The sequence below is a fragment of the Phoca vitulina genome, unplaced genomic scaffold (genome assembly GCF_004348235.1).
Source record: "Phoca vitulina isolate PV1807 unplaced genomic scaffold, GSC_HSeal_1.0 scaffold5, whole genome shotgun sequence".
NCBI lineage: Eukaryota > Metazoa > Chordata > Mammalia > Carnivora > Phocidae > Phoca > Phoca vitulina.
The window spans coordinates 34,950,377-34,978,186 of record NW_022589708.1 but is presented as its reverse complement, the minus strand read 5'-3'; the positions used below and the strand labels follow the sequence as shown (position 1 = coordinate 34,978,186).

Sequence of the window (27,810 nt, the reverse complement as noted above, 5' to 3'; positions counted from 1 at the left end):
CAAATTAGTTACAGTATCTTTAAGATTTACCTGAGATTTGCTATCATCTTACAGTTCCTGCAAATGAAGCTGAATGGATGTGTTAAATCACTCCATCAAGTTGATGGAGGAATTCAAACTGCTTCAAGCACAAGAGACAAGGGGGATATTACTCTGCCTCTTAACCCATAACATAGCATTCAAAGTAAGATCACTTCGTCATCTATCAAATGAAGGTAAAGTGGTGTGTGTTTGTGCATGTGCTGGGGCACACGTATGCACATGTAAAAATATAAAAAAAAAGTTTCAATAAAAGCAGACTGTGTTTCTTAGGCAAGATTGAAAAAAAATATTTTAAATGGAAATTCTTTCCCTTTTTTCCCCCTGTTTTTGTTTAGCTACTAGAAGAGATTCTAATTTAACATCTCAGATTAAGGCTGTTCAAAAATATTAGGTTGAAATATATAACATTGTAGATATTCTATAAAAACCATTTTTTTCTATAAGAACAATAATATACAAAGAATGTCTGTGGAAATGCAGCATTTATGTTTTGGTATGACTTTAGATTTTAAAAAGTTTAAGAAAGCTCTCCAAGTCACTGAACTGTCAATGACTTCTTTTGGGTACATTTCTACATATGTCTAATCAGGGAGGAAAGGGAAATATTTTAATAGTTCTTTAAGAAAAAATATGTACCTGTCCATTTACAGAATAAAAATGTGCAAAATAAAACTAGTTTCAGCTCCTCTAAGGAATATTGGATTGTAAGCTAAAATATTTCCAAAATGAAATTTCAATTTGGAGTAAATTTTCAAATAGACACATAGAAGAAGGTACACATCCCCTTTCTTCCATACCAGTCTATGTAAAATTTCAACCTGAAACTAGTTAAACTTTGCTAGTTCAACCTGAAACTAGCTTCAGAAACTTCAGAAAAACTAGAAATCCAAGGTTTAGGCAATATGAGAATAAATTGCAGAATAAAAAATTAGAAATAATCAATTCATTAAGCCAATAAACTACTTAAATGAAGGAAATAAAGGCATTTATAATGATTCATAAATAAATCATTACATGAAGCAAATTTATATGTGGAACTAATATGTTAATAATCTACTAGTAATTTACTTTCTACTTCCCTTTTAATGTTATAAAATATTAGCTATCAGCATAACTATGTAAAAATATTTCTTAAACAGTGAGGAGGTGAGTCATTCCATGCCTATCAAAAGGACTCAAGAAAATAAAGCAGAATAAGTGGAATAATTAATAGCCTGCTATGGATTTTCCATGAGGAAAAGACATTTTATCTGACTACAAGCAAAACTATGACAAATATATATTATTACATAGAATGTATCCAAGACTAGACACCCTCTAATCTTTTTCACATATAGTTTGTGAAAATCATCAGGAAATATTACCATGATTCAACGTCCTAAGTATCCAAAACAGTTACCAAAACCTAAAGTTACACATGTCTTGGAGAAGCCACAGAGAAGTCTTCTGTATCAATAAATGGCTCTATTTCTTTTAATGATATCCATATAAATTATATAAAGTAAGTTCCTGGAAAATGTAAATTCAACCCTAGGTAGAATTAAGATAGTCTACTTTATAAGTGGCATGTGTGAATGGTTCAAAGATGAAATTCTTGCCCATCAGAGGATTTCATCTGCTTTGGGACCTATTCAATGGTGGCCCATCTATATATAAACACCATTATCTCCTATGCCTTACATGCCACACATATTTGTTTCTCCTCAACACATTTATCAAATAAATTCAGGGTCAATAAATTGATTTGAGTGAGTTAAAACTTTTTAATGTCATAAAAATTTATTTGGGCAATTACCTTCACAATCATTGATATAAAAAATAACTAACATTGTTACTTTACTACTTTTTCCCTTCCAAAACTGTGCATATTACAGTGTTGTCATATGAAGTCAAAACATTCTCTAAAACACTGTGGTTTCAGTATTCCTATTTAGGATCAACCATAAGTCATGAAAACTGTGATATTATGGATTATAAACATAATATTCTAATTCAGTGATTCACAACGTGTATGTTTTCGCATCTATCAAATCAAGCCACATACCCATTCTCTAATTTGATATTACTAATAATTTCAGGGAATATTTATGTAGGTCAAGCACTCCAGACATGTATTATCTCATTTAACCCTGAAAAGAAATTTATTGTACCTACTAATGGCAGACTCTGTACTAGGTATACAAAGATGATGAGAAGACAGAGCTTTTACCCAGAAGAGTTTGGGGCTGAGCACTAATGAGTAGGAGGCATATATATCCCAGGTATAGAAAGAAACTGGATCATCTGGGAAAGGACAGAAGATGTTTGAGAAACCTGAAAGTTCAGTGTGACAAGATGGTCAGCAAGGTGCATGGGGAAAAAATAAACATTAAAACCCGTTTTATACCAATTGCCCACCATACAGGTATGTCATGGGGTTCTCATGGTAAGAATTTTCTTAAGTTGTCATTGAAGTGTTACTGCAAACTCTGCTTCTCAAATTATAATTCATAAAATAATAAACCAGTGCCCTCATAAAGTTTCACCTGAGCTGTGACTTTGCATGTGAAATCTGCCACCTGCTTAAGAAAGAGCTCTGGAATTCAGAGAAATTTGTTGTCTAGTGTTACGAAACTGTCTAGTATACAGACTTGGAAAATGAAGAGTAAAGTCGCATTAGTAAGTATTTAGGGAGAATATTTTATAAAAGACTTTGAGATATGCCAAGAGAAATTATATCTTAAGAATAAAAGTGAAGGAAAAGTTACATTGTTAGAGAATTTTAAAATGAAAATACTCATGGCCCTATATGTGTGTTAAGATAATCGAAATACAGGAATCTCTAAAAAAAAGGGGGGCTTTTACTCTATACACATCTATATAGTCACATGAAAAACTAATAGGTTAAGATTTGTGATATATGTGTTATAACAAAATAAAATTTACTATTAATTAATTTGTGTAATGTCGATCTAGAATTTAAAAGAAGGCCATTCTTGAAGACTCAATCCTAATTCAAGTAAAACTAGAATTTTTAAACATTGAGAAGTGTGCACAAGGAAATATACTTCAAAAAATTATTTCCACAAACTTGAGAAAAGCGATGACATAGTCATTCAAAAAGATGCTTTGGAGGAAAATAGTCCACAAGGTTGGAGGCTAAGAATAAAACATTAATGAGAGGAAACCCCAATATGGCCAGGCTATGAACTACTTTATTGTCTTTAGTGCCCTGTCCTCAAATTCAGAGTACGAAAAAGAAACCTTTTATACAAGTATGTTAACCATTGGAAATCTTGAGCACTGCCAACCAAACAGAACATGCCACAAAAGAAATGTTTTATGGCCTGAAGCAAATCCCCTGTATTTCTTGCTGCTTCGTAAATTATTTCTGCTTCTAAAATGGCAGGAGTCACCAATGAAAGAAAGTTTTCATATTTTTTATGAAAACAAAGGGAAAAGGCTCAACTATAGGGAAAATTAGGATACGTATTCAGAAAAAAAAATACAGCAAAAAGAGTGAGAGAAAAAGAGAAAGGGACAGAAAAAGGAAACGTTTTTGCATTTCATATGGTTTATTTCACATATCTGGCAATCAGTAAATATTTACCCATTGATTATGTCATTTCAGTATACTTAGTCCAAGACTGAAATTCACTAGCATAAATTAGGTATTTCATAGTTAGTTCAACTAGACACACCTAAGTTTTCTATAATTGGAAAAAGCTGATACTGTAAGCTTATCTGAATTGTATGTTTAATTTTTGGTAAATTAAAAATTAGATAAATTCCGTAATAACAAAAAATGTGCCTATGGAACAACACGAAGGTGTAAAACATGCTCCAAAATGTGTTGAAAAAAGCAGCAATTTAAGAAACACCAGGAAACAAATTATACATGAGAAATATTGTAAATTAGCATCAGTGGACAAATATGTAAGGAATAAACAGAAAGGTGCTGCATAAGGAACAGTGAGTCTATTTATATAATTCAAATGTCAATTATTACTGCCTATTTCACCAAATTCAGACTGAGGGAAAAGATCAGAAATGGTTTTAAAGTCCAGAGAGCTCTAAAGAACTTGGAATCTGTTTATAAAAGTTTAAAGACATAAAATTGGTTTTGAAGCTTTGAGCTGTACCACAGTTTTCCTCAGCACCTATCTTTGACAAAGCCCTTATTTTAATCAAAGTTTTTTTGTTTTTGTTTTTAAGTTGTTTTTTTTTTTTTTTTTTTAAGATTTTATTTATTTATTTGACACAGAGAGACACAGCCAGAGAGGGAACACAAGCAGAGGGAGGGAGAGAGGGAGAAGCAGGCTTCCTGCTGAGAAGGGCTTGATCCCAGGACCCCAGGATCATGACCTGAGCGGAAGGCAGATGCTTAATGACTGAGCCACCCAGGCGCCCTTAGTCAAAGTTTTTAATATTAAAAGCATTTCTCCTTAAACTTGGGATGACTTATATGATATTATGTCTATTCCTTCATAATATACTAACTCAGTTTTCAAATTTACATTTTGAATGTGCCTTAAACTCTTCCGAGTTTCAAAAACCTATCAGCGTTTTTATTTTTAAAAACAGGGAGTGAATTTCCTCAGCAGTTAGTACTTCTGAATTAGAATGCCTTCAGCTAACGGTGGCTTAAGTATTCTAATGGGGTGGAGTTAATAGCTTTTTAATATTAAGAAGATTTAAAAATACTTAAAAGTTATTGATGATTAAGATTTTAGACCACAGTGATTCTTAGCATACAAATTAGTTTTAGTATCTATTTTTAAAATCCATGTTTTCTAAAGAATTATTATCATTTGAATGATTTAAAGTGGTAAGCAGCAAATTACATATAAGAAGTTTGAGCCTAAAATGACACAAACATATAATTAATTTCTCTACAAATGTCTCTAAATTAAGTCACTTGTTTTAATACAGATATGTGTAGTAAGAAAGTTGCAGGGCCAGTATGAGGCACATGATAAATGCAGTCATGAAAGAAAACAATTTTTAATTTAGTAGATTCTATCAATCTAGAAAGCCATGAATATTTACTGTTAATTCAGTATGCTGAAAAATAGATAAAAGAGAGGGTGTATAAAAGAAAGAGCAACATATAACAAAACACTTACTGTAATTAGTATCAATATCACAATTTCTAGGATTACATAACTATATTGGAAATCATGCATTCAATGGTAGTTTTATATTCCTAGGAAGAATATTAAATTAAAAATTTATTTTCCCTTATAAAATATACATTAACATATTGGAAAACCATTGGCATATAGTCAAGGTCTTTTTTTTTAAAGATTTTTTTATTTATTTGACAGAGACAGACACAGCGAGAGAGGGAACACAGGCAGGGGGCGTGGGAGAGGGAGAAGCAGGCTCCCCGCTGAGAAGGGAGCCTGACGCGGGGCTCGATCCCAGGACCCTGGGACCCTGACCTGAGCCGAAGGCAGACGCTTAATGACTGAGCCACCCAGGCACCCCTATAGTCAAGGTCTTTATTCTGACAGCAAAATCATTTTAAAAACTTCGATATGATGAGAAGTATCACTAGTGATATAGAAAGTTTTTGTGTATACTCATTGTCAGAACATCCTACTATTTCATGTAAATGTACCTTCTAAAAGTTATATAATTCCACCTTTTGCCTACCTATTAGTCCTTAAAGAATGCAATCTTTTACTTGTTTTAGATTTCTTTTACTGTCTCTTAGAATCTCCTAATGATTCAGCCCAGATCAGTATGTATTCAGATTGCTTAGTCTGTTTAAAGCAAATGAAATACACAGATGACTCCAAGGAGTTCACAGTCCAGTATTGGGAGTAGACCAATGGAGATATAACTTCCAAACAACAAGGCAAATATTGTAGTGAAGATTTTTGGAGCAGGTATATGGGACAAACAGAAGTAGGTCCCCTCAAACAACCTAGTATGATAATTCAGGAAAGGCTCCATGGTGGCAAAATTGTAATAATAATTAAAAAAATAGATAAATGGATAGACAGAACCCATGAAAAAATTAATAGCAAAATAGTAGGTAAACTCAAATTGAAGCATCAGGTTGTACAAACTATCTATCCCAAATTCCAATGGAACTCATTCCAATTATGTTATTGATCATGCCTTTGGTGGTGTTCTCACCACGATCTTTGAGCTTTTACATTTTACTCCCAGCTCTTCTCCGCTAGGTGCTACAAGAGAATTAAGCCCTAATATCCTGACATCCATTGTATGTCATAAATTAACTTCACCCTTATGCATTCCAAGTGAAACCATCTATGTAGTATCCATGGGAAAATTGAGAAATGAGTCACTCGCATTATTTTCTTCTAGGGCTTTATTCTTAGCAGAACCTTGATGGAGAATGGCTGCTTAACCTATACAATGAATTCTTGTTTGTTTGTTTTTTTTAAAGATTTTATTTATTTATTTGACAGAGAGAGACACAGCGAGAGAGGGAACACAAGCAGGGGAGTGGGAGAGGAAGAAACAGGCTTCCCGCCGAGCAGGGAGCCCAATGTGGGGCTCGATCCCAGGACCCTGGGATCATGACCTGAGCCAAAGGCAGACGCTTAACGACTGAGCCACCCAGGTGCCCCTACAAATAGGTTTTGATCAAATATAAAAGGTATATGTCAAAATATATGTAAAGGACAATATATATAATATTTTTAGTCATTGTTGAAGAACAGCTTGTGAAAAAACTAGAATTAAGTATTTAGATACCATCTGGCTCACTGACGCATTGCATATAGTTTAGTAATAGCATTTGATATCAAGTTTCAAAATAAAAAAAATTAGAAAGTTGCCTTAATGCTGCTCTCAATTATGCTTAGATTTTGACATATTAACACCTAGAAAAGATTATCATTTTCTCACTGACATTCCATAATGCAGATAATCTAATTTGTAGAAATATTCTTTCTCCCCAAGGGCTCCGCATGTCTGTTTTTATGTTGAATGGGAAAAGGTTTTATATAAGTATCCTGACTTTTTGGGGAAAAAAATTTGCCCCACCTTAACTTTGTCTTCCTCCAATCATTTCTTTCTGCTTCATTAATTATTAAATATCCAATTTTATTTATTTTCCTTTTTGACAGCTAGTTGTGCTTTTTGTGTAATTATGTTTTCCAAAGAATTAATCCTTTTCATAACACTGATTATTTGGTATTCATGTTAAAAAAGATAGTCAAAGTACCCAGTCTATATTAATAAAATTTAAAAATATTAAATTAAGATGAAAAAGATTTGGAAGGGTTCCTATATTCACAATCCAAACCTTACTATTTGAAAAAATAAATTTGCATCTACTAGTACAAATTTTTAACATGCATACCAAAATAATACTTAAATTTCTTCATGAAAGTACTTTATGAAATAGGGCATGAAAATATCAATATATGCGTGTGAAAATGGGTTAGGCTGATACAAATGAAATACAAATAGGAAACTTTCAGCTTCCCACCAGCTGGGCTTTATTTGTTACATGGAATTTTGAAACAACAACTAGTACATTGTTTGGTTAGATTCACTTCTATTTCCTGATTGGTCTGATGACCATGTAGATTTTAATCCAAAAATATTAATAATAATCCTTCATATATTGTTGTGGCTTTATCAGGTACATAAAAATGACATTTGGCCCTAAAGGCATTGAGAAAGACAAATAGTAGGTCTTTAGAAACTCAGTGATAACAATTAAAACAAACAATTGTCCACTTTTTTAATATATTGGAAAGTAAATTATCACCTACCTGTTGTATAAGGAAAAGCAGCAGATCTTCATTCACACTTCTTTTTTGCTGAAAAGGCTTAAGTTTTACCTAATATTGTAGGTTTTTACAATGTTTATATGCCATCTTTTGTGAGGTAGAAGTATACCTCATTCTGTGATTAAAATCTAGTTAACATGTTGAACAGGAGAAACAAGGCCATGTAACCATATATTACCTTTTTCAATATGCATCCTTTTCGATTCATGTCCCATATCATGACCAGCCAAATCTCCCTCTTTGGGCCCAGGGAGTACGTTTGGTGATAAACCCATCAGCATCTGGTTCATGGATAACCCATTCTGATGGACAGCTGTCAAGCCCAAAACAAAAGAACAAAGACAAAAACACCATAACACACAATGTTCAAACAAATTAATTAAACTCATTTGGACTAAAAAAATAAAATAAAATATAATGGTGTAATGGTCTCACAGTATTGTAATCTATCTCTAAGAAAACTGAGAATTGATAACTATGATAATTCTTAAAGATAAGCAGAAAAATACTGGAATTGAAAACATTTTATCTTGTTTTTATTTCACAAATAATATATATATTTTTATATATATCTGGAATACTTTTGAATGGCCATACCACTACAACCACTAAAAGTTGTTAACTTTCAACAAGTTAAGGGGCTAATATAACTGTTTTAATATTCATATTCTATTCTAGTCAATAAAACACAAGGTTTCACAGAAACCAAAGTACTTCTTTAAAAATTGAATTTGAACTCAGACTTGAAAATACAAGTGCCCAATTAATATCTATTGAATGGTTGAATGAATAAAAACAATAATTGCTTTCTTGAACTATTAACAGTAACCTGTCACTATTGAAATAATAAAGTAGATGACAAAACACCCTTATGATTTTCAAAATCCAGTCAATAAATTTCTTAATAAATTGCCCAAGAAAGTCTTGGTTTTGTGCAAAAAACTGCGTGAGTACTCATTCCATAAAAACTTATCTTCTCTGGAAAAAAGAGATTTTTTTGAAAATATCATAAGAATATATTAGGAATTATCATTTGGAAATCACCATAGCAATAATTGTGTGAGGGAAGTATCTTCAAAAGATGATTCTAAAAGGAGTGGAATGGAAGTTTGATGAAAAATATAATATTTATAGTCTTAATATATCTCCTCACAAGACTTACTATTATTACTTACTGTTTACAAAGGTTTAAAAAAAGAGTAACTTTACAGTGGAGAAATCTGGTATTCACCACCTTAACCAAGAGATAGTTATGACAAGTATTGAGGAATATCATGTCTCTTAGAAGGATGCACTGAGAAGGACACACTATCATGCCTCTGTGATTCCTCCAAAAATTCATAATTCAAGTCTAATCATGAGAAAACCAAAACATCCAATCTAAAGGAAATTCTACAAAATAAATGGCCTATATTCTTTGAAAAAAAAAAGTCAAGATACTGAAAGACAAAAAAGACCAAGGAACTGTTCCAGATTAAAAGAAACTAAAGGAATATGACAAGTAATTGCAATATGTGATGCTGGATTGGCTTTTGGACTAGTAAAGAAAAACCTTTTGCTATTAAAAATATTAGTAAGAAAAAAATTAAAAAAAAATATGTTAGTAGGAAAGTTGGTGAAATTTGAAAAAGATTTATAGTTTAGAAAAGAGTACTATAATAATCTTAATTTCCTGATTTTGATCATTGTTCTGTGGTTACATAAGAGAAATTCCTTGTTTCGAGAAGATAAACAATGATGTATTTGAGGTAAAGGAGCATGATGTCCATGTCCACGATAGGGGCATTAAGGTGCCATTATGCCTTTATCAAGATATCTCTTTCAGAGACATTGATGATTGGGTGAATCTGAGTGATCAGTGTGAAAGAATTCTTTGTATTATTTTTGAAATGTCTGTGTTGGTCTAGTTTAAAAAAAAACATTAAAAATATGCATATATGTGAACATGTATTTACATAAATGTGTGTGTGTGTGTGTGTATGCATGCATTTGTGTGCATGTGTATGTATTTCTACTTGGACAATCATGGTAGTCCAAGCATGTAAAAATTTCTCCTTTGTTCTATCAAGAATAAAAAAGAATACAATGATTAATTTAAAACATGAATATATGACAAAATTCTTTCAAATTGTACCCTATCTGCCCATAATTTCCACTTAAGTGTCATGAAAAAATATTTTTCTTTCTCTAGAAGGACAGTGTCTTTTCAATGATGACATCTTATAAAAGCATTAAAAATGAAACCAATATGCATCATGAAATTTCTGATTCTAGTGTCAGCATGGCATATAAGCATACAGAAAATATTTTATATGAAAGATGGCTTGAGGTAGTGGGAGCCAAGATTTACAAGCCCCAGAAAATGTCACTGGTTTGGGAATGGTTATATTCACTTTTATTAATGCACAGTTATAAATCTCTTACAAAATTAGGGAAATATGTTTTAGACAGGCCAAATCAAGTATTTATATTTAGAATTATGTTGAACTATATAACTGTCAATAATTAACTATTTTTAAAATAGTCGTATTATATACAATTTAACCTAGTATTTGTTATCTACCTCAATAACATTCATACTAAGGATTTCTACTTTATGCAAATGAACCTTTATGACTTATAAGGACACTTTATAGCAAATGTTTTTCCTGTTATAAAAATATTCTCAAAAACCAAATAACTTCAGCCAGTTATGTGTAATTAGATGAAGTTTGTAGCACAAACATGATTTCTTAAAATAAACTAAATCCTGGAAAGGATACAGTGATACTGATTTTGTCAACCAACACAATCACTGTTAATATGTTCACTGTATTGTAAAAACAATACTAGATTCTCGACACAAAATACAGATATAAAATAACCAGTTAATTGAATGGCATTTTTAACTTTACTCTTCATTTTCTTGGTTAAATATCTGAAAATGTAATCATGAAATAAAACAGAGCCCCTACTTTTTAGATTTTAATAATATCTGACAATAATATGCATTATTGACTTACTAATTCAAATCCTAAAATTCAAGCAATTTAAAATTCTTTAATCCATTGATAAGAATGACTAAGATTTTTTTTTAAAGTTAATTTTTTTTATTATGTTATGTTAATCACCATACATTACATCATTAGTTTTTGATGTAGTGTTCCACGATTCATTGTTTGTGTAAGTCAATTATTTTGAATTCCATTTTTTTTACTCCTCTTTGTGGCTATGATTGTCAACGCAAGGGTGAATTTTGAAAATTGATAAATTTCAAAACCTGGCAGGGGGTAGGGCTGCAGAATAAATTTGAGTAACCCCTAAACCATATACTTAGCCACTAGATAACTGTGAGTTGGAGGTGTTTACTTCAGAAACTAATCTAGAAGGTTACTCTCCCTGTTTCATAGCTCAGATCTTTATGTGTGGCATCAAGAGAGGGAGTTTATATCCGAACCTGTTAATGGAGTGCCATACCTCATGATATTGCAAACTGGGAAACATAATTTTGAGAGATGGCTATTGCTACAGAGCTTCAGAACGTGATACATCTGAGCTCTATTTGGAATGAGGGCATTTTGATTAGAAAAGCCAGCTAATAAGTTTAAATGGTGACAAGTAAGAGTATGAGACCTACGGATTCTGTCAGAAGAGCTCTCGGTCCGTGCTGGGGAGCTGGACACACTGCTGCTCCGGTGGGACGAGGCGTGGCTGCCCGGCCTCCGGCCCTCCTCCAGAGAGGGCGCCGGCGAAGGGCTGTCCGGGACGCGCTCCTGCGGCACCGCGGGAAGGAATTGGGGAGAGAAGAGGTAAATACATGGGAACTTTACTTAAGGAACGTTGATTTTTGTTCATGCGGTACTATGGAGATGTAAAGGAAAGAAATTCGTCTTTCATCGGCAGTGTAACCTTTTATCTTGAGCGAAGCCAAAGTGGGGAAAGACTAGTTAGGAAATGGGTTCTACAGGCAAGCGGTAATGGCAAATGGGGATCCCCTCTCTGGAGAAAAAGGGAGGCCAACAAAGACAACCCTTTTAGAACCCATTAGAACAGCAACAAAATAACAGAACAAAGCAGGTTTCAATTCTAGACAATTATCAATTTAAAAAAATCTCTAACTAGGTTCTATTGCTTCAGCAAGTGTCTACGGATCATTTAGCACACAAATTATCAATGTGACAGGCCATAATAACAATAACACTAGAGACGTTATTAGCAGCTTTTTCCTCATGGCACTGCTCTGGACGCACCTGGATGGTCACATTTTTAAGGCGTCATAGAAATCGATTATTATTTAACATTGGAATAATTTTGTTTGATTCTAATAATTTTCAGACTATCTGCTTCTCTCAGCTCCAATTCAACCACATATATGTATTAGGGGAAATTCATGAAATATATATTAGTTGTATCCCAGGGAAACTTGGTATCATGTTTCCTGAGACTACTGTGTTAACACTTAGGTCCCATGCCATGTCTCCCCCGCTAAGCCCTGAACCTTCCCCATTAGACTAATGTGCAAATATATCGTATAACTGTCTCCAATGAGCTATTATAAATGGAGTTACAGGTTAAGAAATAAGATACTCCACTTATTAACATTTTCTTCTTTGAGCAACAAGATATTTATGCCTTCAGATAGCAAGGCACATAGGCCTGGAAGAACTGTCTTTTCAATAATTAATAAATATTTGAAAGGTTAGAAGGTAAACTACATGATATGGAATAAATAAAAAAAATAATTCCTTATTCAGGTGCAAAAATGCAAATATTAAAAGAGCAGACTTTAAGAAATTTAAAAGAAAAAAGGTTTAAAATGTAATTGACTTGTAGGAGGTCAATGGACCATTGAGAATGAGGGTAGGTAATACGTATCTTTGGTCTCAGAGGTTCTATTAGTCCGGTGGTGGTTCCCAATCCTGCTCTGCATTAGAATCACCTGGGAGGTTTGTAACATGCCTGGTGCCTGGGCTTTCCTCCCAGAGATTCTGGCTTACTGAGTATGAGGGGTCGAATTGTGTCTCCAAAAAAAGATGACGTCCTGATCCCCAGTACCTGTGATATTTGGAAAAAGGGTCTTGGCAGCTGAAATTAATTAAAATGAGGTCATGCTGGAGTAGAGTGGGCTTTTAATCCAACATGACTGGTGCCCTTACAGGAGACATTGTGAAGATATGAGAGAAAATGTCATGTATGGATGTAGAGATTGGAGTTACGCAGCTGCCAGACAAGAATGCCAAGGATTGCCAGGCACCACCGGAAGCGATGGAGAGGCAAGGAAGGATTCTACCTAGGAGCTCAGAGGGAGCATGACAATGCTGACATCTTGATTTCAGACTTCTAGTCTCTACAAATGTGAGAGACTACGTTTGGGTAGTTTTAAGTCACCCAGTGCATGGTCCTTTGTTACATCAGCCCCGTGCACTGATCAGAAGTGGAGCCCAGACATCACTTTATTTTTAAGACTCCAGGTGATTTTAATGTGCATCCAAAATTGAGCACCACTTGTCTCATACCTGTTTAATTTTTTAATCCTGAACATTGTTGATAAACATCTTCCACAGATATGTGGAGGCTTAATTTTTGAAAAGCATGACAAATAAAATGAAAATAACCAGAAAAATGACCAAGCCCTCTTCCAAAATCCATGCATGAACCAGTTTTCCATTATATATTCCATGGAATAAAAACAGGCCCATAAGAAACTTCATGACAAAAGATTTGCAAGAACCAAAACAAAGGAAAAAGAAAAACAACAACAACAACAACAACTAAATTCTTTCAACAGTTGCAATGTATATTAGAATCTTGTTGTAAAGATAACTTTTTGTATTTTAGGAGATTTTGGACTGGTCTAAAATGTGTGGATTGGTTTCTGTAAAGGACAATTAAAACCTCCCAAAGGAGAGATGTATTATCAATATTATACCATATAACACTCGCCCTTTACCTTAACTGATCGGAGGTTAAGAATAAAGTGCTCTATTTTCTGCAAACAGCAAACTGACTGGTATGTAGGTAAATGTATGCATCACACAATATGTTTTCTTACCCAAGTCATGTGGGGTTACATTTGAAAGACCGAAAATAAGCAAATGAGGAAGAGAGAGAGATGGGGCAGAAAAGAGGGAAAGAGGGAGACACCCCCCTCCCCAGTGCTAAAGTTTACAGTAAGCTTGTTCAGAGAAGTTTATGACACATCATACATTTGTTATACTGAGGGATACTAAAGAAAGATGGTATCCAACTGCACAATTTGGAGATAAAATATTTTGAAATTAATGTCTCAACACACACACAAAAAAACATATTACCAGTTATTTTTCCAAACTAAATAAATCAAAGGAGGTATACTTTTTAAAAAGGATTTTATTTATTTATTTGAGAGAAAGAGAAAGAGAGAGAGAGAGAGAATGAGGAGGGGGTGGGACAGAGGGAGAAGCAGACTCCCCACTGAGCTGGGAGCCCGTCATGGGGTCCCAGAACCCTGAGATCATAACCTGAGCTGAAGGCAGCCGCTTGACCAACTGAGCCACCCAGGTGCCCCAAAGAAGGTATACTTCTAAATGATATGAGTTCTTTAGTCCACACGGCAAACAAAATGACCTAAGTTTCTAAGAAACAAACACATACATGATTTAAAAGAATAGAGACTTCACATCTGGATGCTGAAAGTTACTTCCGATCTTTTAATTATAATTTTAAAAACAGCTGATATTATAAATCATTTTTCTTAACATTCACACCTACCCTAAACTATGAAGCAAACTATGCATTTATTATGTATTCAGTTTGATGAGTTCTGTCAAGATCTAGAACATTCCCATAACCCCAGAAAGACTTCTCTTGTCCCTTTCCAGTCAATTCCTCCCGATTCCTATAAGCAACCACTTTCTGAATTCTATCACCATAAAATAGACTTGCTGGTTCTAGAATTTCATAAAAATGAAACCATAGAGTACATACTTTGTATCTGGCTTCTTCTTCACAACAAAACTTTTTTTGAGATTCATCCATGTTATTACACGTGTCATTAGTTCATTCTTTTCTATTGCTGAATATATTCAACTGCACAAATATATCCCACACTTTGTTAATCCTCTCACCTCCCAAAATGGCAATTAGGTCCTGTACTTAACTGCTTGAAACAACACTGTGCTTAATGTGTCTTTCAAGTAGCTACTCAGATAGGTCTTGGAAGAAGTGTTCTTAATCCTTTGCCTATAATACTGTATAGAATTCTTTTATAGTCTGTGTAAATGTATTAATAAGTTATGCTAATGTTAACTGCATAAATGACCAGAGATATACTACAAGGAGTCTAACCTTGATTTCTAAAAATTCTAATAAAGAGGCACACAAGTTTGTCTAAACTAGAAAGGTAATTCCTAATACGTCTGGTTCTCAACACTTGGATTACACAGAAGTACATGGTATGTTTTTGAAAAAGAACATTCTGTATTTTTTTTTATTTAAATTTTTTATTGTTATGTTAATCCCCATACATTACATCATTAGTTTTAGATATAGTGTTCCATGATTCATTGTTTGTGCATAACACCCAGTGCTCCATGCAGAACGTGCCCTCCTCAATACCCATCACCAGGCTAACCCATCCTCCCACCCCCCTCCCCTCTAGAACCCTCAGTTTGTTTTTCAGAGTCCATTGTCTCTCATGGTTCTTCTCCCCCTCCGATTTCCCCCCCTTCATTCTTCCCCTGCTGCTACATTCTTCTTCTTCTCTTTTTCTTTCTTAACATATATTGCATTATTTGTTTCAGAGGTACAGATCTGAGATTCAACAGTCTTGCACAATTCACAGCGCTTACCAGAACACATACCCTCCCCAGTGTCCATCACCCAGTGAACATTCTGTATTTTTAATTGACAAAAATACAGTTTTCTAACTTAACCATTCTATTTTCTTGAAAAAGTCACCGATGTCAATGTTTATTCATCATTACATTTTAATAGTTGTCATAATAGTCATGTAGGTGATCATATATGCAGTGGCACATGTTTGGATGCACAGAAATAAAGTGCAATCTTGAAATAAATCAATCCCTCTGAAGTCATTTTGCAAGTCTTGAGTTTCCTGTCATAATAGATTTCTTACTGGTGCTAATGGAAAGCATGAGAAACTGATTTTTTCCTGAGATATTTAACTCATAAAATACTTAAATATTTAATGCCTAAAATTCTAGCAACAATGATTATGCCATTAAAAACAATTACTCGTTTTATTTTCCACATAAGTATAAAAATTATTTCATTAGTCAATATATTTGACTGTCAAAGCTTTCCTTGATGATTCTTTTCATTCATGCATTATTCACTTATTCATTTATACATTCAAAATACTCTAAAACATTATATAATAAACCAGGTAAAAAATAAACTGGGTTTAAATCTAATGTAAAATACATCTTAAAAACATAATTTAAGACTTAGAAAATGTTGGTGAAATTGTATTTAATTTAGCTTTAGCTTATTTTTACTTTGATTATAATTGTCTAAGAACAAAGGATACAAAGACAATACTTAATACTTTTGTTTAAAGAAAATATTTTAATTTATGCAAATTTTTATTATTTAAAAGCTAGGTATTCAATTGAAACTTTCTATAAATTGAGACACAACATATTCAGTCACTTCACTTAATGTATAATTTCAATCTTTGGAACATGATGTATTGTTCTTTGAAGAATTTCATTAAAGTAAAATCCACTGAGCAAGTAAGATTTGAATACATTGTTGCACAATAAATTAATTTATTTCAACAGCTTAATTCTTTTATCATATTTATATGCTTGCCTTTCCAGAGTATGCTATAAGATGGAGAATAATGGAGACAGTAAAGAATTGCTTAGGAGAGAATCTCATAATTATTACTGAAACAAAATAGATAATGAGTTTTATTCAGACATAATAAGAAAGAAGCAGTTCAATGTCTATAGGGAAACTATGTAAACTGGATTTATCATTTCATTTGTGTAATACCCTTTAACCTCCAAGATGGGCCTGAAGTAGGACAAAGAGGAAGAATATTTAATTTAATACTTCAACACACTGCTTTATAATCCTGCATCATAACTCCACCAATCAATAAAACACAATCCTTTGCAATGTTCCATCTTTATAAAACCAGCCACAATAATAAATGAAAATTTAAGAGGAATACCCTCTCACAAAAAAAAGGTCATACTAATAAACTAATGGTAGCGGAATAACAATAAAGAAAAGGCTGCATTTATTGCCTCTGGGCAGAACAAGAAGTATTAGTCTCTAAGATAATTCAGAATCAAAGGTGGAATTCAAAATAGTGTATTCCAAAATTCTAAAACAAAAGGTATCAAATGTTCAGTACTACACATGTGCAGTTGAACAATTAAAAATTACATTGCCTCAGCTGCCTCTTCTCCATCACAAAATGCATTATATTTTATCAACTTAAAATATTTTCTTAGTGTAAGTCTAAATAATCACAACTCAATCACAACTGATTTCTCTAAAGAATTATTTCATTTAGGTTTACTTTATGTTGCTCTCTTTTTAATGATCTGGATTTTCATATGTTTATCAGACTGAGATTCCCTCACTGAATATGTTATAGGAGTGGGGAGAAGATATTTCTAACATTAAATGTTATCTTGATATAACGTTTAACTTACAAAATTGAAGTTGACTAGCACTTTATATAACCCAAACTCCTGAGCTTTAAGACAACTCAGACTTGAATTCATTTATTCAAAGAATATTTACTGAACATCTAATATGCGCCAGTGTCCCAGGTTCTGGTTATATATAAGTAAACAGAACTGATGGAAATCCTTTCCCTCATGGAGCATCTATCATAAACTAGGAAATGGCAGCGGAGTCCAGAATCATATATGTACACTGATTAAGTGTGACATCTAAATTCCCTTGTTCTGAAAAAAACTATCAGAGAAAACAAATAATAGAAGCAGGATTCTGGATTCAGGGAAAATATTAAAAAGTAATTCTGGACATCAAAAACTAATGATGTAATGTATGGTGACTAACAATAAAATAAAATTTTTTTTTAAAGTAAAAAAAAATAAAAAAATAAAATGGGAAAAAAAAGTAATTCTGGAAGACATAGTAAATGATGCTACTAATATACTTGCATCTGGTAGAGGATCAGGCAGACACCATCAAAACTCCATGACTCAAAGTTCTAAAGTGAGGCTTCAAGGGGTGTTTACATAGCTCTTTTTATTTGTTTTGGTGATGATACACAAGAAATACTTAATGTTGCTAAATATGAAACTGGTAGGACCCATGAGTATAATCATAAACAACTTAGTTTTATTCTCCTGCTGTCTCTTCAAACTTATTCAGTGGTGGTGGGAACATTTTTTCCCCTGTATCTGTATGAAAATTCAGGTAGCCTCATAATTTCAGATTACTATTTGTTAATATAAAGTCTTCCAGTTACTTTAAACAACAACTTACGGTCTTGGCTCAGGGATATAATTCATCCCTATGTAATAATAAATACTAGCATCTTAATCAAAAGCTAGGACTTCCTCCATTCCCACACTCAAGGAAGGAGGAGCAGAGGGTGGAGAGCAAGGAGAAAAAGGTAAACTCCGTCTTGGCCAACACTGCCATTCATTAACTGGCATCATCCTCTCTGTGCATGGCAGATGTTGAAAGCCAAATTTTTATCTAGTTAAGGCACTGAAGATGTTCTTAGAGGCTACGACCACGCGAAACTGGTCAGATGCAGTTCCTTAAGGGTGTAATTCATCTCCATCGTCCTCTATATCCTGAATGTCCTACACAGTTAAATCTGGATGCTTGATTCAAGTTGAGCTTGGGGCGAGACTACTTCATGGATGGTGCTGCATGCCCCCATGCATACAATGTCTGCTTGGTTGCATTTTATGATGCTGGCTCCCACTGATGATCATGGCCTAGAGGCCACTTCATTAGGACTGGCAATTTGGTGACATTCTAAATATATCATTCCTTATTCGTTTTTTACTAGAAGATTTATTTATATGGACAGAAATTTCCCCTAATGAATTAATGATTATTCTGAGGAACAGTTTGTATGGGAAACCCAGGAAAATGCTTGATTCTACCCTTTTATTTATCCTTTGTTTAAACCTTTGTCCTTTAAAAGAATCAATTCCCTAGATTTCAAAGGTGAATTATGAGTTTGTTTTTTAGTATTATTACAAACTTCTGGGTTTAGGGCGCCTGGGTGGCTCAGTTGGTTAAGCGACTGCCTTCTGCTCAGGTCATGATCCTGGAGTCCCTGGATTGAGTCTCGCATCGGGCTCCCTGCTCGGCGGAGAGCCTGCTCCTCCCTCTGACCCTCCCCCCTCTCATGTGCTCTCTCTCTCTCATTCTCTCTGTCTCAAATAAATAAATAAAATCTTTAAACAAACTTCTGGGTTTAAATATATGTGATTTGTTTAAATACATTGATGTAGGGTAGAGTTAGTGGTGGCTATGTTTTAATACTTTCTTTTTCTTGTGAGTATCCTCTTCACATTTAAATATCAACACCCAAATAAACATTAAGAGAATATACTTAACTGTTTTTTCTAAATCCAAGTAAAAATTATATGAAGTCAATTTTTCTGTGAAAAATGTCTACAAGTAATGCATACATCTAGAGTTATTTATGATTGCCCCAAAATAAACTATTCTGTACCTAAAAACAAACATAAAGGACATGACATTGTTCTAGGATTTTCACGTACTTTGAGAATCAGGTCACTCTGGTTCTAGTTTTTATAATATTTAAACATTTTAAACTTCATGCACATAAAGTCCTATTTACTAAATAGTACTTTAAGGACCTACTTTGAAGGAAAGTATTAGGGAATGGAAATTTATACATTGTATTTAAATTTTTTTCAATGTTTAATTCTTTAAATGAGAATGTCCTAAAGTGTCTCTGCTTCTCTTTCTCTCTCTCTCTCTCTCTCACCCACACACACACACAAAGAGGTTGGTGGAGAAGCCTAACAAATTTAAGTCATATTCCTTGTTCTCAGAAAACCCAGTAATGTGGCATGTGAGAAAGATGTTTATTCAAGAATGTAGAATAACTTGAATATTGCCAAATTTCTCAAAAACAATTCTATACTATCCCTGAAAAAAGTGAAATCTGAAAAAAATGCATTTAAAAATCTGCTTTGTATACCACTGCACTACACCCCCCCCCAAAAGCAAATTGCAGTGCTTTTCTTAGGTGAAGAGGGCTGAACAAGAAAAAAAAGAGTTCTTACTTTACGATTTTGACTCTATTTCAAAAGCTTGACACAAATTCCTTATAAGATTCTATAACTGATTTTTAAACAGATGTTTGTGAATATTTGGAGAGAAAATAATGGGAGAATATAATGTCAGTGTACAAAAACTTCTAATGATATTATTCATAAACACTAATTTAATCAGTGTGACAATCTGATGAGGTAGGGATATCATTAACCTCATTGTGACAGAGATATTAAGTAACTTGTCTGAGGTCACATGACTAAGAGGTGGTAGAAATGGAATATAAACCCAAGAATCCTTCCTCCATAATCTATGTTTTAAACCACTAAAATATACTGCCTTTCTTTTTTTAATTTTATTTTTTTTCAATAAGAACCATTTTTTCTAAGTCCTTATATCATTGTGAATTTATTAAATAAAATTGAGAAAAATATTGATTCATTCAGGGAGATTTGGGGCTACTTGATGAATGATACCTAAAGAGAATCAATTAGTAGAACATTTCAGCCTATTAGGAATTCTCTAATGACAAGAAGAATTGATCTCTTGATTTATACTGTTTATTTTCCTCAGTGATTTAAGGTAGTACAAGTAATACATCCTTTTACAATTTGGAAATGATACAATGATTGTATAAATAGCTAATATGATAGTTTAGAATGTCAAGACTCAAAAATATCTGAAGAATAGGCTTCCAGTTATGGAATGAATAACTCACAGAAACAAACGGCACAGCGTTGGGAATATGGTCAATGATATTGTAACAGTGTTGTATGGTGACAGATGGTAGCTACACTTGTGGTGATTATAACAATGTATAGAGAAGTTGAACCACCATGTTGTACTGAAAGTAATATAACATTGTGTGTCAACTATACTCAAAAAAAAAAAAAGTTAAGTATCTAAAGAGCCTAAATCGGTGGACTGGGAAACACACTTAATATGGACAAATGCAAATTCCTAGTAAAAGTATAAAAACAAAGAATTGGCTTAATAAAATTTCATGTTGAAAAGGCATGAAATTTAATGAGTCACACATTTAACTAGCAAAAAGTTTTATGAATTATGACTACATTTATAAACTATTGTCCAAATTGAGGCTTATGTTAGTTCCAGTGTCTCTTCACTAGGCTGTTCACTTCTAGAATATTGTATGGGAAGGGTTGGGGACAAGGGGGTGCTTTAAAAAAACGTCAGCCAAGAAGCTTGATGAGGAATGGTCAAAGGAAATGAGAATATTTGGTCTGGAGGAAAGAAACACTCTAGGTACTATAGCAGAGGATTTGTATATTTAAATGGCTAGAACACAGAAGAATTATTAGACCTTTTTTCTTCCAGGAGAATGTAATAAAGTTAAGGTAGAAGCTAACGTAGCACTCCTCACTCTTGAATTTGCTGAAAATAGAATAGGCTTTCCACAAAATCTTAGCTATATAAAAATGGCTAGGGAGGATGCAAGAATTATTTCTCTACCATGGAGAAAGCTGGATTATATAACATCTGACATCTCAAGTCTATGTCTCTTCATTCATAACATTCAAAAATATCTGAGTCTCACTGATACATAATAGACTAATACAGAGCCTATAATAATTTAATATATACTTATAGGCGATTGGCTATTAGGGATTTAAATTAGAATTATTGTCTAAACAGTATATGCCCATTTCCTACTCAAAGTTATCTTACTAAATTATTTCCAGTAGTCCAAACCAATCAGCAGGAGAAAAATCTAAATTTAATTTTGGCAGACTCCATCATGAAGGTTTGCATTTAAAGCAAGTGAGAATATTACAGTGGTACTGTCTTCATCTATGTAATTTTCTTTTCCTTAGTCCTTTTAATTTCTTTTATTTTTCAACACCAAATCCTGTGGCCCCATAATGTTTGAGAGTTTAGTTTTAGCTGTGTCAATTATCCACAGCCTAAGATTCACATGTGTTTGAGTTAATCAGAGCTTTAATGTGGGTATCAGCAATCGTTTTCTGTAAAAGGCCAGCTAGTAAATATTTTATTCGACTCTGCTTTGTATGTGAACGCAGCCATAGACATTATATAAAGAGAGTAGCTAAGTTGCGAACACATTTTATTTATGAACACTAAAATTTGAATTTCATATAATTTTCATGTGTCATGAAAGATTCTCCTTCCTATGATATTTTTTCCCCACCCACTTAAAAGTGTAAAGCCATTCTTAACTCATAATCCATGCCAACACTGGGGAGGCAGGGTGAATTTTACCCAAGGAAACAGCTTTCGGACCCTGCTCCACTGCATGTACTAGTATGTACATTCTCATAAATAGGCTTATGAGAAAGTCATTGAAACTCCTTTACCTCCTAGAAAGGGTAAGGACAGAATGCTTTAAAATATGTAACTCTGAGAGCTTTGTTTTCACTTCTCTTCTGTCTTATAAATTCTTATTGCCATTCTCATGTAGGTTGAGTTATCATTTTAATTCTTGTCATTACTCTCAAAAAATGCCATTGGAATGTACCAATGTTCCAGTACATGGAAAACCCCTCAACCTTCTATTTTCCCTTCAAAGGCTACTTCTCTTGTTTTATCATTCCTTCAGATGGGGGTATATCTTCTTCTCTAGTATTTAACATTTCACTTTTAATTGGCCTTCACAGTTAGAATCTTTTCAGGCAAACCAAGTTGCAAGCGCTATTCTAATTGCCCACTTGGGTCCCCTACTATTTAATGTGACATAGGAGCCAAACATTTTCTTTGGGGAAAATAAAACTTCCCCCAAATTAAGTTTAACTAATACATATCATGGGAGTTTACTAAACACTGCTTGTGCTATAAAGTCTACTATATATAAATTTAGGCAGGTTGATTTATTAACTTGTTTCCCCTAATATTTGGAATTCTATAAAGAACCTATTCCTCACCCTTATTCTCTGAAGCCATTCTCTCAATTTTTCCCAGGTCTGAATATTTCTTACCAAAAATTACTAGAATTGTCTCATGCTTTTCTTGAAACTGTTTCTTCTCAATGATCTTTACCTGTCAGCATCAAATTAAAAAATATATAGGTGGCCAGCCTCAAAGGGAAGGGGCAAATAGGCCCTTCAGAACTTCCACAGTGGCCAACAGAACTTCACTTTGATGTTGGCAATTAAAACTACCAGCTTTGTTTTATTAATGATAAATAATAATTTAAAAACTATCAGCTTTTATTTTCTCTAATCATTTTTTTTTTAAAGATTTTATTTATTCATAATAGAGAGAGAGAGAGAGAGAAACAGAGGGAGAAGCAGGCTCCCAAGGAGCAGGGAGCCCGATGCGGGACTCGATCCCAGGACCCTGGGATCACGACCTGAGCCGAAGGCAGACGCTTAACCATCTGAGCCACCCAGGCACCCTCTAATCATTCTTAATTAGAGCCATTGTTTCTTATTTAGCTACTATGACCATTTATACCACCACTGCATTCAAAAGTCCAGAATTTCCTTTAATCTATCCATAGCCAAGTTTCTGAAAATATTTGCCCCAAGAGACTAGGAAATGGGATATCACTATAATGTAGGAGGTGTTGGCACACATTTCAAGACACAGAGCTCCATCCCTTTCTTATTACCTTTTTTGCATATTTCCTTCCTTTTTCCCTATCTCCCTCCTCTCCACTCCTAACCTTAATTTAAGAAACCACAGGAATGTTGCTGACTTTTCAATAATCTAGATTGTTTTCTACAGATGCCTTCCAGAGGAAACCCAACTCCTTCCTCCTACTTACCTAAACCCGACAATCAAGGATTTATTAAAGGAAGTTTCACTATTTAAGTATTCTAATTAACATTTGCTACAACACAATTTTAAAAATATATATGTATTGAAAATATAAAATAAATCAAGCTTCTTAATGTAATTGGAGTCTTTTGGATCCATGTTCTACTAGCTGACATCCAAATTACATAGAGTTTATAACAAAGTCACCCATTATGATTTTAAACTGCTAAAATCTGCTCTTCTGCCATATTTTTACTTTAACTATGAATCTAAATCTTGTCTAAATGAGAAATTATAAAAATTCCCAGTTTCAAGAGTGAAAATTATATAATTAATATTATGAAGATGATTATCTATAGTAATAATTACTAAATTTTAAAAAATGAGAATAATCACATCCTATAACTAATACTTAGTACCTTTTCTTTTTCTTTTTTTTTCTTTTTAAATAGCTATAGAGTACAATTATAGGAACACTTAGGCTTTTTTCTTCAGCCAAAATCTCCCTCTCATTCACTTCAGTGAGTGAGGCAATGAGAATGTTGAATTCTCAGTAATAAGTATTACCAAAAACGATCATACATTGAATTATGCAGTGACTCCTTGATTAACAAATTCTTTGGTAACAAAGGAACCCTCTAAAAGTCACTTAGAATAAAGAAGAATTCTTAAAAGTTATCTTCTCAGTTCTTGGCTGATGACAATGTAGCATTCATTGGCATTTTCTCAGCTAAAGATTTTTAAGAAGTTGATCTCGGTCTTCTGTGATATATATATTATATATATAATTTATATATCTATATGCCATATATTTATAAAGAATAATATATAATATCCATATATCTATAATATAGAACTAATATAATTATATATATTATAATCTCTCTCTATATATATATATATAATTTTTCTGATGCGGATACTTCAGAAAATGGTATGAGGAACTAGTATATATCTTTGTTTATAGAGCCATTATTATAAGAAAAACTGCTCTTAGCATATTATTCAACATTCTGTATAAGTAGTCACAAGGCCTTTTTTTTTAATGTATAATGGACATTATCTATCATTATAGTATCATACAGAGCATTTTCACTGTCTTAAAAATTCCTTGTGGTCTCCCTATTCATCCCTGTCAACTCCTGGCAATCACTGATCTTTTTAGTATCTTCATAGTTGTCCCTTTTCTAGAGTGTCATATACTTGGAATCATATAGTATATAATCTTTTCAGCCTGACTTCTTTAATTACCAGTATACATTTAAGTTTTCTCCATGTCTTTTCATGGCTTGATAGCTCATTTCCTTACAGTTCTGAATAATATTCCATTATATGGTGTCAGGAGTTTAGCTAAACTACTCCATGGTATTGCTGCCTAGGCATCCATTTTGTTTGGCCACCTGTCTTGGAGGGACATGCAAGCACATGCCCTAGACAGCAGCCACAGAGTCACAAACAAATCGTAAGTCCCTGATAGGACTTCCCCAACAGCATTTGTGATTAGCAATCTCCTTTTAGATAGGACCCCTGTGGGGCTTACCAAAACGCTGCTCTTCTGGTTTTAATTGACCAATCTAGCCCTAGCCAAGGAACCTCAAAATATTCCACCCATGGATCTTAATACAGGCATCTGCCCCAGATCCTACCTTGTTCCCTTTGCACTCTGCCTTGACCTCATCATGTGGTCCCTCGAGGTATACCTCCAGGTACTTCCTCTAGGACTCATGAGTAATAAAGTTCTCTATTTCAGTATTTCTTATGGTCTGTTGTTGGACCATGACTCACCATCCAACACCCTATGTTCCACTTAACAAATGTTAATTTAACAAAGTCACGGAGGTACCACCTTTTTTATCCTTTCACCTACTGAAAGACATCTTGATTGTTTCCAAATTTGGGCAATAATTTAAAAAAAAAAAGCTGCTATAAATATCCATGTGCAAGTTTTTGTATAGACATAAATTTTCTACTTATTTGGGTAAATACCAAGGAGCTGGCAAAATATAAAATCGTATGGTAAGAGTATGTTTAGTTTTGTAAGAAACCATAAAACTGTCTCCCAAAATGTCTATATTATTTTGCATATTTGCCAGCAATGAATAAGAATTGTTAACAGGACCTTTTATGTAATATAAATGTATTATATTCAGAAAAAGGATGTAATGATTATGTCAGATAAGGATGAGCATGAGGTATCTTTTACTTAGTTGAAAAATTAATAATATATTTTGACAATGCATTTAAAGTAATTTGATTTAAATACACATTATAAAATAAATGAAAACTATACACATACAAATTTAAGGTTATACATATACCCTTCCACACAAGGGGGGAGAAAGAGAGAGAGAGAGAGAGAGAGAAAATTGTGTATATACACACATGCGATTTTTGTATAACAATAATGTTATCTTCCACATGTAGTGTATTTTGAATTTATAAAAAACAATGAATTTTATTATTTTGTTTAGTTTTTACACCTATACTGCATTACCTGTTTTTGTATGTAGAATAGAATCAGAAAGATTCAGTCACATGTCCAAGGCAACATAGCTATTAAGTGGCAGAACCATAATTTAACACTTCTTGTCTTCTAAAAACAAGTCAAGTACTTTTCCACACCTAAAGTCTCAAAACACTACACGCACATACATATACATGCATGCCCTCATACACACAACCAAACATTTAAACATACGTGCTATTTGAAATATATCAATTAATTTCCTATGTTCATCTCTCTCTTAATAGACACAACACAGAACTTAAGATTAACCTAAGCTAATATTGTCGAATATTGTACCCCTGCTTCTACCTGGTTCTAAGTACTACGAGTGATTTTTCTCATTACTTAACTATCACCTAGCTGTTTTGACATTAGAATTGTGGAATAAAATCACAGATTGAGAGATGGTGGTTTAAGATGCTGTTTGGCGGAAGCCAAAACAACCATGTAAGAAAACAATTACCTTAATAACAGATGTCTCAACTCTGGATGGGGGACTCTGAACTTGTGCTGCGGCCGCCATATTTGCAATGGTGCTGAGATGGTTCATCTGGCTCATTGCCATGGTGACAGACGCTGGAGGTAGGCTGACAGGAATTAGAGGGTGGGGCATCATCATAAAAGGAAGTTCCAGTCCTATAAAAAATACACATATATCATCATTGCTTTGGTCAAGTAAAACTATGAAACATGGTACATCTCATTTATTAAAATGGCAAAGAACATAAATCATTGAAAATTTAAGCATTAAAAAATGTTCTAATAATAATTGCCAAAGGAAAAATATTTGTCCCCTTTTAGGCAATGATATACACTCACCACTCACGGGAATTAGTTTTAAGGCTAACCAGTTTGGTGCCATGTTTTATCATATCACCACGCTTCATGTGTTTAGTACAAATGGTCAATTGGTTGCTGTATTATTCTTCTGATCAGTCTAATTCTTGTTTAAAATATGAGGGTTTTTTTTTTTTAGCTTATCACAATCAGTTATCTAAATGTAGTATCTCTTTATTCTGTCCTATATTTCACTATGCAGTAATTAGAATTTTTTTCTGTGCAACTACTATTTTTTAGTGCTAAAAAATGCCATTTTACAGTTTGGCAGACGGTGGCTCTGCTGAAGGTGATGGAGAGGATGACTACGTGGAAGGCTGTGAGGTCCAGGCAGGCAGAGGGGGGTAACAGAAGTGTGAGATCCCTGGGGTGGGCAAGAGTACAGTGTTTCCTTATCCCAGATTTCTTAAAGGAAATCATATTTTCTTATAATATGCTTAGAAACAGCAAAGTTGGTAAAACTCCAATTTAAATGCTTTAGCTCTATTAAAAGCCTCATTGTAAAATCTCTACGATATAGTTTTTAATGAAGAATACTTAGTTACTGCCATGATTTTTTTCCATTTACTTCATGAAGACAGTTAGGGTTCAATATAAATTCAAACTCATTAGCTCAATACTGTCTGGATCTTAGAGTAAATTGTTCAGAAGTGGGTAATGAAAACTCAATTCAAATTCTTCAGCAATCAAACA

The 27,810-nt window shown here is 33.5% G+C and overlaps 1 protein-coding gene across 1 annotated transcript in view; it reads right to left on the bottom strand.

The window, feature by feature from the left end:
* Positions 1-27,810, bottom strand: part of DACH1 (dachshund family transcription factor 1) — a 415,421-nt gene that overhangs the window by 102,619 nt on the left and 284,992 nt on the right. Inside the window, exons 4-6 of the mRNA XM_032402881.1 lie at positions 26,744-26,916; positions 11,416-11,551; positions 7,978-8,112 (exon numbers count right to left, since the gene is read on the bottom strand). Of these exons, the coding sequence (XP_032258772.1) occupies positions 7,978-8,112; positions 11,416-11,551; positions 26,744-26,916 (444 nt within the window). The remainder of the gene's footprint in view (positions 1-7,977; positions 8,113-11,415; positions 11,552-26,743; positions 26,917-27,810) is intronic.